General features: G+C 53.3%; 1 protein-coding gene across 8 annotated transcripts in view; it reads right to left on the bottom strand.

Moving 5' to 3' along the window:
- Positions 1–437: 437 nt before the first annotated feature.
- Positions 438–18478, bottom strand: part of SLC11A2 (solute carrier family 11 member 2) — a 25466-nt gene continuing 7425 nt past the window's right edge. For 6 of the 8 annotated variants that reach the window (XM_075134011.1, XM_075134016.1, XM_075134012.1 and 3 more), the window contains 16 exons: positions 17294–17380; positions 15968–16107; positions 15096–15221; positions 14600–14719; positions 13390–13496; positions 12640–12710; positions 12489–12556; positions 11937–12092; positions 11366–11524; positions 10967–11053; positions 10336–10455; positions 9947–10096; positions 9545–9618; positions 9234–9387; positions 7657–7710; positions 438–1786 (listed from right to left, as the gene is read on the bottom strand). In XM_075134011.1, the coding sequence (XP_074990112.1) occupies positions 1709–1786; positions 7657–7710; positions 9234–9387; positions 9545–9618; positions 9947–10096; positions 10336–10455; positions 10967–11053; positions 11366–11524; positions 11937–12092; positions 12489–12556; positions 12640–12710; positions 13390–13496; positions 14600–14719; positions 15096–15221; positions 15968–16107; positions 17294–17380 (1751 nt within the window). In that variant the 3' untranslated portion in view covers positions 438–1708. Of the gene's footprint in view, positions 1787–7561; positions 7711–9233; positions 9388–9544; positions 9619–9946; positions 10097–10335; positions 10456–10966; positions 11054–11365; positions 11525–11936; positions 12093–12488; positions 12557–12639; positions 12711–13389; positions 13497–14599; positions 14720–15095; positions 15222–15967; positions 16108–17293; positions 17381–18478 lie in introns of those variants that run through there. The other 2 variants (XR_012670474.1, XM_075134010.1) reach the window with 2 other exon arrangements.

Here is an 18478-nt window from a genome sequence, read left to right as displayed (position 1 = left end):
CTGCCCCTCCCGGCTGCGGCCGCAGTGGGGAGCCCGACCCCCCCAAACCGTGACGCCCTGGAAATGGGGCAGCTTTAGGTCACCTTCGGGGCCGTCGCTTCAACAAGACGCAAATAAACCCCCGGCTTAGTTAAGCTCCAGCTGGGGCGCCCTCATTAAGTGATGCTCATTGAATTAAGCTTCGTTTACTTTCACAGCGAATTCCCCGCCCCCCCCCCCCCCCCCCAAATCCCAGGGATTGAATTTCCCTGAACATCCCCGCGAACCTGAGACCGGATCCCGGGATCTCTGAGCATCCGCGGGGCATTTAGGAGTTACCCGCACCACATACCATGTATTTACTTACCTTAAATACAGCAGCTACGCTATCAAGTGCCAACAGTGCAATTTGAGTATGGAAAAATTGGGAATCTAATGAATTCCTCTGGGAAAAGGGACCGGGAACATCAGTTTTATTTCTAAAACGGGCTGAAAGCTGAACAGAAAAGGTTAAATCAAATCTTTTAGCGGAAAAGCCTGGCCCTCTGTCGCACTCTCCACGAGGCGCAGTCGCTGCGTTGGAGAAAGTTGGTGCCAAGTACATACAAACAAAAAAGGCTTAATTGGGAAAAAATTTAATTAAACCAGAAGACTTAATTAAAAAAAAGGCAAGAAGGACATCTAAACCCACCCTCCATCTGGGGCTCAAAACAAATCAACCAAAATAAGGAGGAGAGGAGCAGGGCGGGGATAAAAAGCACGTCGCCGTCGGAGCCTGACCTTAAACTCGTTTTCAGGATCGGTTTTGGGCTCTGGGAGGGTCCCGGCAGCACCCGAAACTTCTTGAAATGCCGGAAAAACGGCTCCGTCCCGTGTCTGCAAACCCTGCCTGGCTTTTACTGGGCAAAATGTTGGCAAATTCGGCTTTTTAATTGAAATTCTGAAAATAGCAGCTTCACTGCTGCCTGCGCAGAGGTAGATACCAGCCCCGAATCGGCTCCGGGCTGGGAAAAATGCCCGTGGGAAGGAGCAGCAGCCGCCGTCTTGAGGGGGAGATCTTCACGTGGAGGAGGTCGGATGCGGCCAGGTTTTATGGCAAAAACTGCCGTAATTACGTGCTGGGTGTAGAGAGGGCCGGGGGAGCGCCCCGCTGGCCACCAAACCCGGGTTTCTCGGTGGCTTCTCACCACGGTTTCTCTCATTCCTCCTAATTTGAGCGCACCCCCTCTATAAAATCACTAGTAATGAAACTCTGCCCCTGCTCAGTTTTCCAAGCTCAAAATTCCAATTTTTTTCCCCAAATTAGGGGAAGGAAAAAAAAAAAAAAAAAAGGATTAGCACCACACCAGATCTACCAACCAGGCAGGAGAAATTTGAATTGAAATCAGGAAAATATCAACGAATCCCTTCCCAGATCGGATCAACTATTTGGGGGGAAAAAAAGGGGGAAAACTTTTGAGGTACCTAGACGCAAGCCCCCAAGATCGGCGATGTCGTGGTTTGGACCCGGGATCTTCCCCCGTGGCCGATGCGAGGCGCTGGCTCCGCAGCTCTTCTCGCCGCTCACGGGACGGTCTGGTCCCGCCATCCTCCCCGGAAGAGATCCCGGGCTCCGCTCACAATTCCCAACCGTGTGCCTGGTTCTGTGCTAAGCTCGAGTGATGGAGAAGAGTTTTCTGTGGCACAAGAAGGGTTTCCGTTAAAACCGGTTCTATCTCGGCGGCTGGAGTCATCTGGTGACGAGCGTGTCTGCGTCGACATTGTTGAGGAGGAAGAGTTCAGGGCAAGCGGCAAATCCCAGGTGGCGCTGGAAGAGGCGAAGGACAAGAGTTAGAGCTGGGAAAAGCCTGAGTTGGGCAGGGTTTAACAAAGCCCGAGTTGAGCCCGGTTTTACAAAACCTGAATTAAGCAGGGTTAAACAGCCCAAGTTGAGCAGGGTTTAACAAATCCCAAGTTGAGCAGGGTTTAACAAATCCCAAGTTGAGCAGGGTTTAACAAAACCTGAGTTAAGCAGCGTTTAACAAATCCCAAGTTGAGCAGGGTTTAACAAAACCTGAGTTAAGCAGCGTTTAACAAATCCCAAGTTGAGCAGGGTTTAATGAAGCTTGAGTTAAGCAGGGTTAAACAGCCCAAGTTGAGCAGGGTTTAACAAATCCCAAGTTGAGAAGAGTTTAATGAAGCCCAAGTTGAGCAGGGTTTAACAAATCCCACGTTGAGCAGGGTTTAACGAAGCCCGAGTTGAGCAGGGTTTAACAAATCCCAAGTTGAGAAGAGTTTAATGAAGCCCAAGTTGAGCAGGGTTTAACAAATCCCACGTTGAGCAGGGTTTAACGAAGCCCGAGTTGAGCAGGGTTTAACAAATCCCAAGTTGAGCAGGGTTTAACAAAGCCTGACAAGAACAAGCGGCCCCAACCAGAGGCTCGTGTGTTAGTTTAAGCTCAGCTTTAGAGGTTTTTGGTTAAACCCAAAAGCCGTGAGTGCCAGCGGTGAGGAGGGAGGCAGAGAAGAGCCTCCATCCCCCGTGCAAGCACGTCCCTGCGTCCCCGGCGAGGACGGGGCCACCCGGGGCGAGGACGGGACCAGCCAGGGCGAGGACGGGGCCAGCCAGGGCGAGGACGGGGCCACCCGGGGCGAGGACGGGGCCAGCCGGGGCGAGGACGGGGCCAGCCGGGGCGAAGACGGGGCCAGCCGGGGCGAGAACGGGGACCAGCCGGGGCGAGGACGGGGCCACCCGGGGCGAGGACGGGGACCAGCCAGGGCGAGGACGGGGCCAGCCGGGGCGAGGACGGGGACCAGCCGGGGCGAGGACGGGGCCAGCCGGGGCGAGGACGGGGCCAGCCGGGGCGAAGACGGGGCCAGCCGGGGCGAGAACGGGGACCAGCCGGGGCGAGGACGGGGCCACCCGGGGCGAGGACGGGGACCAGCCAGGGCGAGGACGGGGCCAGCCGGGGCGAGGACGGGGACCAGCCAGGGCGAGGACGGGGCCAGCCGGGGCGAGGACGGGGACCAGCCGGGGCGAGGACGGGGCCAGCCGGGGCGAGGACGGGGACCAGCCGGGGCGAGGACGGGACCAGCCGGGGCGAAGACGGGGCCAGCCGGGGCGAGAACGGGGACCAGCCGGGGCGAGGACGGGGCCAGCCGGGGCGAGGACGGGGCCAGCCAGGGCGAGGACGGGGACCAGCCGGGGCGAGGACGGGACCAGCCGGGGCGAGGACGGGGACCAGCCGGGGCGAGGACGGGGCCAGCCGGGGCGAGGACGGGGACCAGCCGGGGCGAGGACGGGGCCAGCCGGGGCGAGGACGGGGACCAGCCGGGGCGAGGACGGGACCAGCCGGGGCGAGGACGGGACCAGCCAGGGCGAGGACGGGGCCAGCCGGGGCGAGGACGGGGCCAGCCGGGGCGAGGACGGCAGCTCCCCGGGGACCCGCGGGGCATCGCCGGGCCGGGGGGAGGGCGGCTCCTCGGATCCCATCCCGCTCCCCGGCACATTTCCACCCGCAGAATCCAAAGGTTTGGGGTTTCTCGGTTTTCTCTTCTCAGGTAGTCAAACCAAAGCAGCATGAAAGCAACTTTTTCAAGTGACAGTAAAATAAATCGATACTTGAGTATTGAAATTTGGTGAGGCGGTTAACGGTGCTAGGTAATTGCAAGCGCTTAATTAACGTGCAGGGAGCATCGCCGGAATCACCGAGGCCGCGTGCAGCTGATTGCGAAGGGAAAGCGGCGCCGTGCTCGGACCAAGCCCAGGCGGCCGTTCTGCTGCCGCGCCGTGCCGACCATCGCTTACAGCAGCAGCTCGGGCCGTGCCTTCGATAATTAGCGGTTATTAAGCAGAGAGAACTTGATGCAGCGTTAATATTACTCTATTTATTAGTAAATCGATCCACTGTAAGGGATCTACCCACGGTGATGCTCTAGAATAGCCGTTCTCGTCTGTAGAGCATCCCCTCCGTTAGTTTAAATTAATTTCCTTCTCAATTTGAATTGAATTTTGGGGCTAGATGAGCCGTAATTAGCACTGATTACACAGGTTGGTTAATTAAGGGAACGTGTTGCGGGGCGGTCATCCGCCTCCTCCCGGAGGCGAACGTGACCAGCGAACGCCCCTTGGCCGCGGCAAATCGAGGCGGCAGGCGCAAGGCTTTAAGAGCGAGACTTACCGGACAGAAACAAACCCTAAAGGGCTTTCCTTCTCCCAGAGCATGGCGGCAGGCTTACGAATTAATAAAATAAGAATGAAATACCCCGAGAGAGAGAGACACGAGGCACTCGCCGTGCCCGGCTCCTTCCCAGGGGAGCGGGAAGCTCACCGGGGTGGGGTGGGAAGATCGCGGGGCTCGGAGCAACACCAATTCCCAGCCTCTGGATCAGGAGCCGGTGTTCGAGGCAGGAGCGAGGCGGCAACTTCTGCCTCTACCAGCGTTTTCCCCGAAGATTTTTAGACGAGAGACAATTGGCTCATCCCTCCGACCTCCCGTGTTACGAACCGGCTGGGTTAGGCTCTGTTTTAAATAAACAGGTCCGTACCTACACTTGGGCTTAGCTGCAGCTAAGGGAGAGGCTCCGGGGAGTATAAAAAACAGTAAATTTTTTTTTTTTTCAGTGCAGCTGATAGTTTGGCTGAGGAGCAGACAGGAGCAAGGCACTGCCGGGGGCGAAAAAGCCGAGAAAGTAAGAGCAGGGCAGGATGCGTGCGCCGTGTCCTGGATCCCACCAAAGAGATCCCAGCGGGGGAAGGCACCGCACGGCTCACGGGGACCCCATCCTTCGCTCTCTTGCTGGGGGACAGGGTCACAGCAGACCTGCTGCGTGCTCGCGGGGAAGCCAGGAGCAAATACAGCGGAGGCCGGAGGGGCTGGATCCCGCGCGGATGGGGAATCTGCCGGCACGGCACTGCGCGCCCCTCCGGGAGCTCGTCCTGCCAGCGTGGTCTGCGGGCATCGGAGCTGTCGGGAGTCTCCTTTATAGCCAGGTATCGCTAGCGATTCAGAGCAATCCCCCCCAAAAAAAAAGACCCAAGAAGCCAAGTTGAAAAAGTATCTGTCTTTTAATCGAAAAGGTAGTTTGTACAAAAGGGTTCAAAGGCAGATACGGGGGGGGGAAAAAAAATAAAATCAGTTTCACAAGGAGCAGAAGCCAAGAATGAGAACTCGATCCGGAGGCTCTGGCGCAGAGCTACCGTCTGAAAGTTATTATTTCAGCAGAGCAGCCGGGAGAATCTCCTCTGACACCTTACACATCAAAAATCCCAAATACAGGAAAATCGGAGGGATCAATACAGCGGGATTACAGAGCCCGTCGGCCACAAACACGCCTGCGGTCCAACAACCCCCGCCAATTCCCACTTACAATGCACGCGCTAGCTTTTTGTTTGTGGAAATAGGTATAAAACCTACAAGCGTTACAATACGGGGGTTAAATCCCGCTGGAATTTTTGAAGTAATAATTTGAAAACTAGAAATACATTGTGGTTTAATGCTTGCTCAGTACGAGGGGGGAGCAAGCGAAGTGAAGCTGGTTTGGTAAAGGGTAGGAATAGCGTAAACGATCCTGCCCGTAATTAAAATGAAGTTTTCATGCTGTGCTTTGAGTTTTGTCACCTGCGTCTAAGAAATGTGTCATTGGCGTCATGAAATTCCCCCAAAACTCGGGCAGCGACGGCTAAAACACTACCAAGAGCTCAAAACACGAGCGTGCTGCCCCTGACTGTGCCGTTCACCTCCTGCTCGCCGTCAGACGAGCTCCGCGGCACGCCTGGGGTTTGTTCATACGAGAAAAGAAATCACAGTTAAAACCAAACCCCAAACCGCGCTGCCTGCAGATCGTCTCCGAGGCTTTGAATGCCGCGGGACTTTCATTTCGGAGAGCAATTCCCCGCCTGGGACTAGAGGGCACACGAGAAACGCCGAGGAAGGCGATGAATTTCTTGAGAAAGCCTCGTTAACTGGAGGAGCCCAACCCACTAAAGCTGGAGCCCAACCCACCAACAACCCTGGGCAGTCCTGACCAAACTCGCCAAAGTAAACCGCGTTTAGGAAAGCCGGGTTCGCCGCTCCGGAGGGGGAAGGTTGCAAAGCGCCAGCGGCAGCACGAGCAGAGCCCGGCAGAGCCCGAGCCGGCAGCGGCAGAGCCGGGTCCTGAGCCCTCGCTGCAGGGCTCGGTTCTGAGTCAGCGGGGTATCTACAAGCAGAGGTTGTTTGCGACCACCAAACCACTCGTACTCGGGTCTTTCAGATCCACAAAAGCATTTTGGTACCTAAAAAACCTTTGCGGAGCTGTGCCTTAACCGTGCCAGCCAGCCACGGCTTCCAGACGGTCAGAGGAGAGAAACCTCGCTAAATAAACCCCGGGTTTACAGCTTCCGAGATTTTCATGATCAAGACACCTAAAACCACCCTGCCATGCGGTCACCTCGAAATTCATCCGACGCCGGGAGAAATGATGGACGACCTTTTCTAATCGCAGAAGCAAAACGTACCGTTCTCTCTCTCATAATTCGCTACATCAGACTTAGGTCACCTTCCAGGTGAAGGCTTCTCCCGAAAAGGTAACTGAAACTCATTAAATGCTAACGAGAAGGGTAATGAGAAAGGTTTTGTAGTGAATTTAAAACGGGGCCAAGCAGGATCGGCAAATAAAAACCTGAAGTTGTGTTACAGTGATGACCCCCCTGGAGAAGGCTATCGGCACCCTCGGCAATGTGGTGTTTTGAGCCATAAACCAGGGATTTTTGAGAACTACAAAGAGCGTTTCCATTAATCACATACATAGGGAACAAACTCACAAACCCATAAATAACCATAAACATTAAAACTCGTTTCCTTTGCTGACCACCGAAATCACACGCCAGGGCGAGTAAAAAAAATAAATGACAATACCAACGCTGAGGTTTCCTGCCCTTACGTCATTCTGCCCTCGTGGAAGCTGTGCCTTGCGTTCAGCCCCACTCCGAATTAGAAATATTGTTTTCAATTTTCAAGTGAAAAAAAAAAATCAAATCCAGTCAGATCGTGAACGGCAGCCGCAATCTGACCGCAGAGGTAGACTCTGGACGTAGTGTCACTGCGTCACGCTTTGCCTAGTGTCAGCAGCAGCAGCATCCTTCAAACATCGCCCAAAAGGGGCGCGTTGTTATTTCCTAGCTTATTTTTCTAGATTCTCTAGTTCAGCAGAGAAGCAGTAATTACCCGGAGCTTCAGTGTTTCCGCTACGTGGATTAAAATGCTAAGGGATGAGAGAGTCTGCCGGTTTTAATGCAAAAACATAAAGAAGCTGGAGCAAAGGTTAGCTGGGAAAAGGAGTCAGTCCGCAGCACGGTGCGCTTCCCTCTGCGCTACAAAACGCGTTAGCGTCTGGAAAACAGGCAGCTCCTGTGCTGCACAACTGCCGTAACGCTCCTCCTTAAGTGTGATTAGAGGCGTTCAGCAAAGAAACCATCCGACTTCTAAGCATTTCAGCAGCAACGCATTTCCCTATACGTACATCTGATTTTTTTTTTTTTTTTTTCCCCTAACACGCCTATTCCCTGTGCAAACCGCACATACGTTTGTATATGTTCACACAGTAAACCATAGAAACGCACTGGCTCTGATGGCTACTCGCTGTGTACGGACACTGCGTCTACTTAGCGGAGCGAGAAGGCGACTCTTCCACGAGCAGTGTCCTGGTGACGCTTACCGTTCTCCCGCAGGCCAGGAAGGAGACTCCCAGAGCAATCAGACACAGCCAGCTCTGCAATTAAAGAAGGCGCCGGTGATCAGAAACGCTGCAGCACGCCACAGAGACCCAGACTCGGCTCGTTTAAGTGGTATCGCGCGCTCGAGGGTCAATAAATTGTCATTAGAAGTAATACGGGTGCGGGTTAGAGGTGAACGAGCACTGACGGGCACCGCTGACGGGTCGGGTGGACCACTCGGTGGACAGGGAATCGGCTGGGTGGTCGCTGCGGTCAACGGCTCGGTGACGAGTGGGGTCCCTCAGGGTCCGTACTGGGACCAGTATTATTGAACATCTTTGTCAGGGACATGGACAGCGGGATCAAGTGTGCCTGCATCACGTTTGCGGGTGACACTGAGCGGAGCGGGGGGGTTGACACTCTGGAGGGAAGGGGTCCATCCAGAGGGACCGTGACAGGGTGGAGAGGGGGGCCTGCGCGCACCTCATGAGGTTCAACAAGGCCAAGTGCAAGGTCCTGCACCTGGGTGGGGGCAACCCCAAACACAGACACAGGCTGGGGGACGGAGGGACGGAGAGCAGCCCTGCCGAGAAGGACCTGGGGGCACGAAAAGCTGGACACGAGCCGGCAACGTGCGCTCGCAGCCCAGGCTGCATCACCAGCAGCGTGGCCAGGGGGTCGAGGGAGGGGATTCTGCCCCTCTGCTCTGCTCTGGTGAGACCCCCCTGCGGTGCTGCGTCCAGCTCCGGGGTCCTCAGCACCAGAAGGACCTGTTGGAGCGGGGCCAGAGGCCACGAAAATGATCCGGAGGATGGAACAGCTCTGCTGAGAGAGTTGGGGTTGTTCAGCCTGGAGAAGAGAAGGCTTCGGGGAGAACTGATTGCAGCCTTCCAGTACCTGAAGGGGGCCTACAGGAAAGCTGGAGAGGGACTTTTTAAAGGGCATGTAGTGATAGGACAAGGGGGAATGGCTTTAAACCGAGAGAGGGCAGATTTAGATTAGATATGAGGAAGAAATTCTTCACTACGAGGGTGGTGAGGCACTGGGACAGGTTGCCCAGAGAAGTTGTGGATGCCCCAAACCTGGAAGTGTTCAAGGCCAGGCTGGACGGGGCTTTGAGCAACCCGGTCTGGTGGAAGGGGTCCCTGCCCACGGCAGGGGGGTTGGAACTAGATGGTCCCTTCCCACCCAACCCATTCTGTGGTTGTTATGATCATTCTACGATTTTACACCTCTGGCACTATACAGACACGTACAGAGGAACCATGCGTTATTCCAAAGCCTCTGCCAACCTTTCACCTGCTGCGACATTGAATCGAGGCCTTTTGGGGAACAGCGAAGAGATGAATTGCTAAAGAGATGGTCAAAAAAGCAGGGGAAAGGCCGTGTGGGTTAGTAGGCGCAGCACAGAACAGATTCCCAAGCAAATCTGGCAACGAAAGCCTCAACTTCCCCATCTGTTCTGACCCTGTGACCGACTTTAACGCTTGCAAAACGTGACAATATTAATATCATGGTGAGAAAATAAATCCATCGGCTTATCCTGCCTACAAGGAGTCTCAGCTTGAACCAGACTTACCAAATACGCCACAAAGGACAGGTAGATCACGCTGAGAATCGCAGCCCCGACGTACAAAGCCACGTGGTTCAGGGACATGACATAGGCCACCACGAAGTACATGTTAATGCTGCAGATCAGGAGGATTAGCACGCCACCACCGATCTTCCAGAACCTGCGAGCAAAATCAAAGCAAAACGGGGTGAGGCGGAGGGACCACTCTTGCGTTGGAGGAGATGCTCTAGGCCACAAGGCGAGGAGAGGGATGAAACGTGTGCCCGGGGTGGGCAACACGCCGTCTCCTGCTCGGAGGCGATTCCCTGCATACTTACAATCCGTTGGCAAAATCATTCATGACGCTGGGCAGGCTGGTGAACGTCAGGACAGGGATCAAAGCGAATGGAAGCTGGAATAAGCAAGAAAATACAGAAGGATAAAGAGTGGAAATTGTTCTGATTATCTCAGCACGGACAAACATCCAAGGCTTGCTCATATCTGACAGCATTTCCCCAAAGCCATTGTAAAGTGAGTCAAAGGGACTTCCCCTGGCTGGAAGAAGGAAGCAATTTCAGACCCTGGCCGATCCTCTCCACCTCCCGCCAGATCAACATCTCCTGACAGTAACTCGCTCTGCTCAGCTCCTCCTGCAAGCCCTTAGGCACCAGAAGCTGAAATATTCAGTGCCGGATGTTCTTCTCCGAGACCTGACCACCAAACTGGGCACTGCTGCTCACCTGGAGGCTCATAAGAACATTTAAGAAGTCGTTCATGCCAGTCAGGTGTTCGACGTCCTGAAAGATGGCGACGAAGAGGGTGGGGGTGATGGCGATAGAGCGGGTCAGCAGCACTCGGGCAAAACGGGACCACCGCAGGTTCAGGAAGCCCTGCAGAAAAAAAGAGAGCAGCTGCTGGGTGAAAACAGTAAGGAGACTTCAAGCGCAGCAGGAAGAGCGGGGCTCAGGGCAGGATTGAAAGCTGATTTGTTTGAAAGGCACATCAGGGAGTTTTATGGAGCTTCCAGCAAAAGCTGCGTGTCCAAAGAAGGGGAATCATTAATATGAGCTTTAAAGGCTTGGGAGTAGAGAGAACAGGGATGCAGGCAGCTGCTAAGAGTGCTAATTACCTCCATGACGAACTGCCCAGAGTACGTCCCTGTCATTGTTGAGCTCTGGCCGGCAGCGAGGATCCCGATTGCCCAGATATAGAGAGCAGCAGGGCCGAAGTAACACCCCAGGACGACGCCCTGGAACAGAGATTTGCAGTCTCACATCAGTTCAGTCCCACATCTGAGAGAGGGAACAAGAAAGAGCAGGTGAATTCCCTTGTGACCAGATTAATCACGGGCGTTGAGTTGAAAGAGGAGGAATAATCCATTTCTAGGAGAGGGAAAAGCATTCCGCACGTCGGCAGCAGATAAGGCAACACCTCACGGGCTGCAGTTTTAACAAAGCAGATTCAGGATGGATGCAAGGAAAAACTTTGTCACGGCCAAGTTAATAAAAGAGGGGAACAGATAGCCGGGGAGTCTCTGGGGTCAGGTTAGACGCAGGTGATTAGCAAAGGGCTAGATAATTTTGCTTGGTCAAAGGGCTGGGCTCAAGGATCCCCAGGGGTCTCCTCCAGCTCTCTTTTCGGCAATCCTTTTACAGGTCCCGACCTTCAACACTCCCTGTTTACCCAAAAGAAGCGGTCGCTGCCAGACAAGGACGCCAGGCAGCTGGAGACGAGGCCATCCCGCCCCGCGGGTCACTCACCCCTTTGTAGATATCCACTTCCAGCGTCTGGTTGTTGTTTGGGAAGAGCGAGGAGTGCGGGCTGCTGGCGTTCGTGCAGACGTTGTTCTGCAACGATAGGAAGGGGCAGGAGGTTGGTTTTGCTCAGCGAGAGAGAAGCGAGGATGAGCAGAAAAGGGCTGCATGCGAGGAGGAGCGGCTGCTGGAGGTCCCAAGATGCTGGGTGCCTCTTCAGACTGGTTTAAATGGAAATAATCAGCAACCCTGTTCTTTTTTCCCCCCTTTACGCACAGAATATACGGGCTCTGCTTCACCCAGGGGCACTGATAAGGCTTGGAGCTGCCCCTCCACTCACACGGTCCCCGTTACTGCTCTGACAGCCCCAACAAAGTCCCCAGCAAAGTCCCAGCCCCAACTCACCACATCCGCGTTCGTCTTTTCAAAGAAAGCCTCAGCGAAGACAGTCACAACAAAGATGTTAATGATGAAGGAGACAAAGAGAGCGATGCAGGACTCGATGAAGAAATATTTATTAGCTTCTTGTACTTCCCTCTTGTTTGCACGGTTCACTTGCCGGGACTGAAAAGGAGATGGTGACAACAGCAGGCTCGAGAAACGGGAATTCGCCATTATATTACTTATATCTGTAATTATACCATATTAGACAGTGGGACACGGGTCACTGGACGGGAAGAGAACACGCCGGAGAGAAGAAAAAGCAAACCCCAATATTTGCAGAACAAGCAAGGGCTGGTTTTGCCAGCGTGGCAGTGCTAGCCACGAGATGCACACTTCTGGTCCCACATCCATATGTAAAGGACACGCGTCCCGAAGCTCTCAGGGCTTTCCCTGTGCCAGGGACCCAGCCAGCCTCCCTCAGGGGGTTTGCTATGTCCCCACCGAAAGAAATGCTTAAAGCAGACTCCCAGAGGCTGTGACCGCTCGAGCGTTTCAGGCCTCCCCGTACACGTTAAGCAGCGCAGCCGCTTACCTTGACCAAGGCGGAGTGCAGGTACATGTTGTGCGGCATGATAACAGCGCCCACGATCCCCACGGCTTGCTCCAGCTGGGATGTGCCGCAGTTCTGGCAGTACGGGATGAACAGCCCTTTTAGCAGCTTCTCCTGGTTGGGTTTTACTGTGATATACTGGACAGAGGGACAAAAGAAACACGGGTATTTGTAGCGCGATGCGCGTCGCACAGCTGCCTAGGCTGCCTGTTTGAAGATACTCGAAAGCCAAAACGCGGCCACTTTGGTAAAAAGCAAAACCACAATGCGCAATCGTCTGCTGTTTAGTAAAAGCGGGGATGCTGCGCTGAACAGTACGTGCCGGTCTCCGCATCGGAGAGGCAGCGTTCAATACAGCTCAGGGTATGAGCCGGATGACGGCCACACATCGGAAACACAGACCCGGCTTCAAATATCCTTAATTTTAAGTGTCCGCCCCCCTGTTTTGGTCGGGCACAGGAGTAGTGGTGGGGGTAGAGGGAACGTGTCACCAAACAGCTCTGGTGGAAATGCAGAGGCAGACGGTGAAGGTACCTCGTATCCGAACGTTAGAGCCATGATGGTAATCAGAAAACCAAAGAACGCTTCCAGTTTTCGCAAGCCTGGGAGAAGAAAAAAGACCATCAGCAAATTGAGAAAAGCTGAATCTCAGATTTAGTTTCCGGAATTCAGGAGGAGAAATTACCATATTTGTCCAGGAAGAGAAACACGAACGTGTCAGCAATGGTGATGATCACGCCACCCCACAGCGGGATCCTGCGAAAGACGGGCAAGAGCAGACATCAGCTTACAAAACCCTTTGACCTCGTCCGCCAGCCACAACAATACTTCAGAGTCCAAAATCTCTTTTTATTTAGGGCACTTGTTTGGGGACAATGGGGAACCGCATTGTCCAAGGGTTTGTTTGCAGTCTGACAAGACGTTTGGCGGCACAGGGCAAGGGACTGTAGGTTTGTTTTCTGCACAAACAGCTCAGATAAGAGCTCTCTCCCCGAATCTTGAGAGCAAATCCCACGTCCACACTGAGAACGACAGGAGTGAGCGCGACTTTAATAGCTACTTGGTACAAAATTGTAGCTTCCTCTTAGGTTTGCATTTCCAACCTTCCTGGCCAAAGAGGATCTTTCTGGTAGTCCTTTATTAGGAATATAAAATTTGCCAGGAAAGCTGCAGCCCAATTTTGTTGTGTATCAGTTACAGCTAAAATAAAAGCCAGAACCCGCAGTTCTCCTTAGAGCCGAAGAAAAGAAAGAGGCACCGAAGGCTGAGTCATCTAAGAGCTAGCACAGCTTAGATGAATCACCCTCTACAAAGAGCTTATTTTGGAAGATTTATAGGAAATAAATGAGTCTTTTTGGCACACATGGCATCACTTTCTTAATCCTAGAGGGGAGCACTCATTTCCTGCCACCCTCTGACGATAAACCCAACTTACTTCCCCACAGACAGGAGGTTAATAGCAATCGCCGAGCCAATGACTTCTTGCATGTCGGATCCAATGATAGCGAGTTCGACCATCAGCCACAGGATAATCCGCGGAACCTAGAAATATCCAAAACCATTAAAAAGAGGGAAGATTTCTCCTCCCTTTAATTTCCCAGATGCCACAGGGTTGTGGCATCACAGGGGATGGAGCATTCAGGAATGGTCTCTTTCCCCTGCCTTGCTACGGCCGTGGTGTGAAAAACACGTTGATGATTGCCGTTTTACGGCTGGTCCAGAGCAGAAATCCAGGTTACCTGTGGCAATCACTGGAGGAGGTTCCCGGGTCACTTATATAATTTAAATTACTCGCCTCAATACATTTCACTCATTGCAAGAGCGAAACTGGACGTTTCCGTGTACCGAGGCGCTGGAAATGAGCAGCGGAAGATATTTCACATGGTCAGACCAATGACAAAGTCTCAGGAGTTGGATGAGAAACATCGAACTGCACTGAGTTGGGGACATCACCGACTTCCCCACCGCCCTTTCCCAAAGGACAGCCTCACTCATCTTCAGCTGAAGGAGACGCAGAGCCCCTTCTTACACAAGCCGTGAAGATTTCTTAAGCAGGGAAATTTAACAGCCAGGGAATGGTCTTGTTCCAAAGGGCCATTTCTCTCTCCTCGTGGTTCATTGAGCTCATTTAAGCGACAAGTATTTCAACTTCGGGAGGCAGCAGCCCAAACACAAAAGCTTAAATCCTGGGTTTTATTCCTGACTGACTGCAATTCACTGGCAAATGCCAGGACGTTCACCCCGCCTCCCTCCTTGTGCTTCCCTTTTTCCAAGACGGGGAAGAAACCAAAGGGACCTGAAGCATCCCCCATCTGCTCTCCTAACAGCCCAGGTTCTTAACGAGCCCTTTGCTGTGCTACATCAGGGCTACAATTAAAATCTTTCTGCCTTTCTTTCAATTGTAAGCCAAAACAGAAGAAATCAACTTAACCCCCCAGCTTCTTGGACAGTAAAACAAGATGTCACGACGAAAATATATTTTAGCAACCAAAAGACTTTCTCCTGAGGAGGATTTGGCACTGAACGGGCAAGCTCACAGGTCCCGTGAGACCTGCCTGCCCCGGGGGAGAGAACGACACCGATGCAGGCCCACGGGACTAGCCAAAGAGCCCCCCTGTACCGCCGAGGACCGGGAGGTCACCCACCTTCTGGTACTGCCGGTTGCACACTTCGGCGAGGTGCAGCCCCGTCACCACCCCCAGCCTCGCGGCCAGCCGCTGCAGGAGCAGCCCGATGGTCGTCGCCAGCATCAGGACCCAGAGCAGCTGAGGGAGACACGAAGGCAGGAGTGGGTGCGCTGGGGCAGCAAGAAACGACGGCCACGAGCAAGGGCCCGGGCCCCCTAGGACACCTGCGCCCCGCCGGCACCTTTAGGAATCACAGGCCTTTTAAAATACGCATTATTGACATTCGGAGGCTGTTTTATGTGCCTGGAGCTGGCACAGGAAGGATCCGCATGCACGTAAAGCCAGGAGTCACTGCTGGAGAGGGCGTACGAGAGCGCCTCACTCTCCCCTTCTCATTCTCTGGGGTGTTTTCAGCTCAGCAGCAACAGCACTATCAGTACTCCTGCCCTCAAACGCGGTTGGGTACATAGGTTGCACAACTTATAGCGCTTCATGTGTAAGTTTCTGCACTGACCTTAAATCCTGCGACAGCCCCGGACTGTAAATCCGACTCGATGTTGCCCGGATCCAGGTAGGCAATGCTCATCAGAAAGCCCGGCCCCGTGAAAGCCCAGAGCTTGCGGAAACTAAAGCACGAGTGCTATTGAAGGGGAGAGAGGATCGAGACATCGAGTCAGCCCTGCAGCGGAGCCCTCTCCTAACGCAGGGGACGCATCATCCCCGCGAAGCACCCCGGCTATCGGGCATAACAAATGACAAGAGACAGCCAGGGTTTGACTTTAATTTCCTCACTGCCACAACAGAAAGCGGCGCTGGTAAGATCAGTCTGTTCTTAAATCCAGTCCTAAACTCTCCAGCAATCTCTGGTCCTAATCTAAAGAGTTTAGGACCAGACTCTGGGACAACCAAGGACACGCTCTTGGGTGGGAGACGGATCCTCCCGTGCCTGCAGCCGAAAATTCTGCCTTGCTGCTTAATCAAAAGCAAAGAGGGCACCTATACCCCCCTGCAAAGGGGACAATGCTGTTACAAAGGCCTGCGAAGCACTCTTGCTCCCTTTCCTTGATAAGGGAACAAAGAACCAAGGTCCCCTCCCCTGGGGCTACAAACAAGACATTTCTCTGCTCTTTAGCAGATCTTGCTGCTTGGAGCTTCGCAGGAGACAAATCCTGAGGGATGAATCACTGACTCCGCTGCAGGCACAGGAGATCCCGCGCCCTCTTCTCCCCCAGGTCCCCCTCCAGCAGCCTGGCCACCCTTCCCAGTCTAGGCAAGAAGAGGAACCGGCACCCAAGGGAATGACTCAGGCGGGTACCAAGCGCTCACAGATTTTTCCAATCGGATTTTCCTATCGGAGCGAGTGGAGGAGGGCCCAGCCGCACTCACCGTTTCATCTTCGGGAATCGGGATCTTGCTGTCAAAGTAGGTGGTAAAAGGCTCCTCCGAGGAGGTGTCCGGGAGCTGCAGCGGGTTCATGCTGCTGGAAATGGTGCTGACGGCCTCCCCGTGCTCCCCAGAGGCATCTTCTGGAGGGGCGAAGAGAAGCAGAAAGGGAAGGAGTGAGTGAGGGACCCCGGAAACACAGAAAAACCTGGCAAGACCCACAGGTAGAGCAAAATGAGAACGTTCTGCCCCCGCAGCCAATGCTATTACGAGACAATCCAATGACAATAATACGTACTGCTGTAAATCCACCCTTGGAGACCACACCGCCTTGCCCGAACTCTCCCTCTCCCGCACGGTGAGAGGAGGCCAGCTAGCTGGCAGTTTATTTATTCAGATTAATTTAAAAAAAGCCATCACAGGACACTGTGTGATGTAACGGCAGCCCCGCAGTATTACCGTAATGATTAACTGGGACTGAACGTGCCAGATCCAAGAGAAACCCGTGGCTATTTTTGCACCATTACAGGGAGCGTTACCCCGAACTCTCCTGGCTGAACAGAACGTCTGCGAGAAGTTTAGTCCCGGGAGGACCCTGCTGTCCTGCGGAATCCTGTTCCTATCTGGGGAACGCACAACGCAGCCTTGATGAATTTTCAGGACAGTTTCTAAATTTAACTTGTGAGGAAGGTGTGGGGGGTTACTCCAGCAATGAAAATGCACGTTCCCCCAGATTACGTGTTAAGACTTGTAATACCGCCCGATTCCTCCCCTGCCCACCTTCAGCAAAAAGCCCCTTCTCCCGAACCGAGCCAATACTCACTTCTGCTCTCCCTACGTGGCATTTTGCTCTGAGAGCTGAAGGGCGGCACGTGTCCCCAGCGCCCAGCCTTTGTAAAAGGAGGACTAAAACCAAGGCCAGCTCTTTTACCAAGTTTCCTATTGCATCATCAGAGTAAACTGAAGTCGATTGCTCCTCCTTTTTCCCTGCCTCCCAAATACTTGGCAGGGCTGCCTGCTCTGCCGGCAGACCCGTTTACATAATGGATTTAGAGCTACCTGTGTGTGTGCGGGCAGGTGAGAGATCGGTCTGCACAAGACAGGCTTGTTCATCTAGTTAAGCAAGGCTGAGTGAGCCCTGCGAACTGTAAATCTCCTGCTGGGGTCACCTCAAAAGCGTGAGGGTTTGTGTCCACTACGGTAATCAAGCGTACGGGGCGGTAAACGGGCACACCGAATCCTCGGGGTGGTTTTTGCAGGATGGAGGAATTAATTAAATTAAAGGTCGATGTATGAGAGCGATCTGCTGTGCCACAAAGTGACCCTTACCGTAGGACGCCTTCCGGTCCGTGTCGAAGTTCCCCATGGTAGAACCCTTCCAGTGGCCTGGAAACTGGTTTAGATTGGCCACGTTGGCTGCAAAGGAGAGGGAGGAAAAAAACTGTCAAGAAGGAGAACAAAAACCTACAAGAGAGCCGACCGAACCAACAGCTCCTGGCAGGGACAGGTTTACTTCCCCGGCCTTTTTCCAGCTTTGAAGAACCTTGCAGGGCCGGGAGGGGAATGTTTTGCCCGGGACCTGCTTGGAAACTCCTGTTGCAACACCACGAAGAAGGGGTGAGTGGACCGACCAGGCAAACATAAATGTTTGCAAGCAGCCAGGCTTAGGACGGTGCCTGTTGTGAAACTGCAGCTAAGGAAACAAGAGTGGAATTTCCTTTGTGTGTCAAAATTACATACCATCCCTCCCCTTCCAGGCACAATTATTACACCTATGCCGCACCCTTTACAGGGCATCTGAAGTTTCTTTTAAGGTCATGACGTAACTCTTTCATCATGGTGTATTTTTAAATCTAATCCACGCAGAAGGGAACCGGGATCTGGTACGGGACTTTGGAAGAAGCTGGCGTCCTCTGGGCTTTAAAAGGTCAACCCCCCCCAAACCCCTCAAGGACAAGTTAAAGTACCACCAGGATATATGTTTGGTATGTAAAGCACTTAATCTTCCTCAAAGCCCATTGTATATTAACGGGAGATTTCCTTGTAACAAGGCAATATTGATTCAGTGAAGACAAAAGGAAAACATGAGCCAGGAATTCATTTTAAGTGATTTGAACCAATTTTAGGTTTTCAAAGATTAATTCCCCGGTTCCATAACCAGCTCCAAAGGTGGTTTGTAACCAAGCCAGGCACACTAAAATAATCCAGAGAGGGTTACCTCACGCAGGGCTGGAGCAATACCGTTTCTTGTAGGCAGGGCTACAATTGTTATTTATCTATCCAAATACACTCAAGATTCTAAAGCGTTGACTCTAGGGCCACAAGACGAATAAAGCACGCTCCAGGAGCTCTCAGCTCCGCACAACTCGCCGCTCGCGCCCACCAACAAACCCGCCAAGGCACAGCACGCAGGGAAGGAGTTTGCTTATTCCGCCACTTTGCAAATAAACTCTGGACGAACGCATAGAATTCACCTCTGCCGGTGCAGAGCGAGGCGTTGAGGTTTCACCAAAC

The sequence above is a fragment of the Calonectris borealis genome, chromosome 30 (assembly GCF_964195595.1).
Source record: "Calonectris borealis chromosome 30, bCalBor7.hap1.2, whole genome shotgun sequence".
Taxonomy (NCBI): domain Eukaryota; kingdom Metazoa; phylum Chordata; class Aves; order Procellariiformes; family Procellariidae; genus Calonectris; species Calonectris borealis.
Note: the sequence above shows the minus strand (reverse complement) of the source record. Positions and strands in the feature narration are given on the sequence as shown.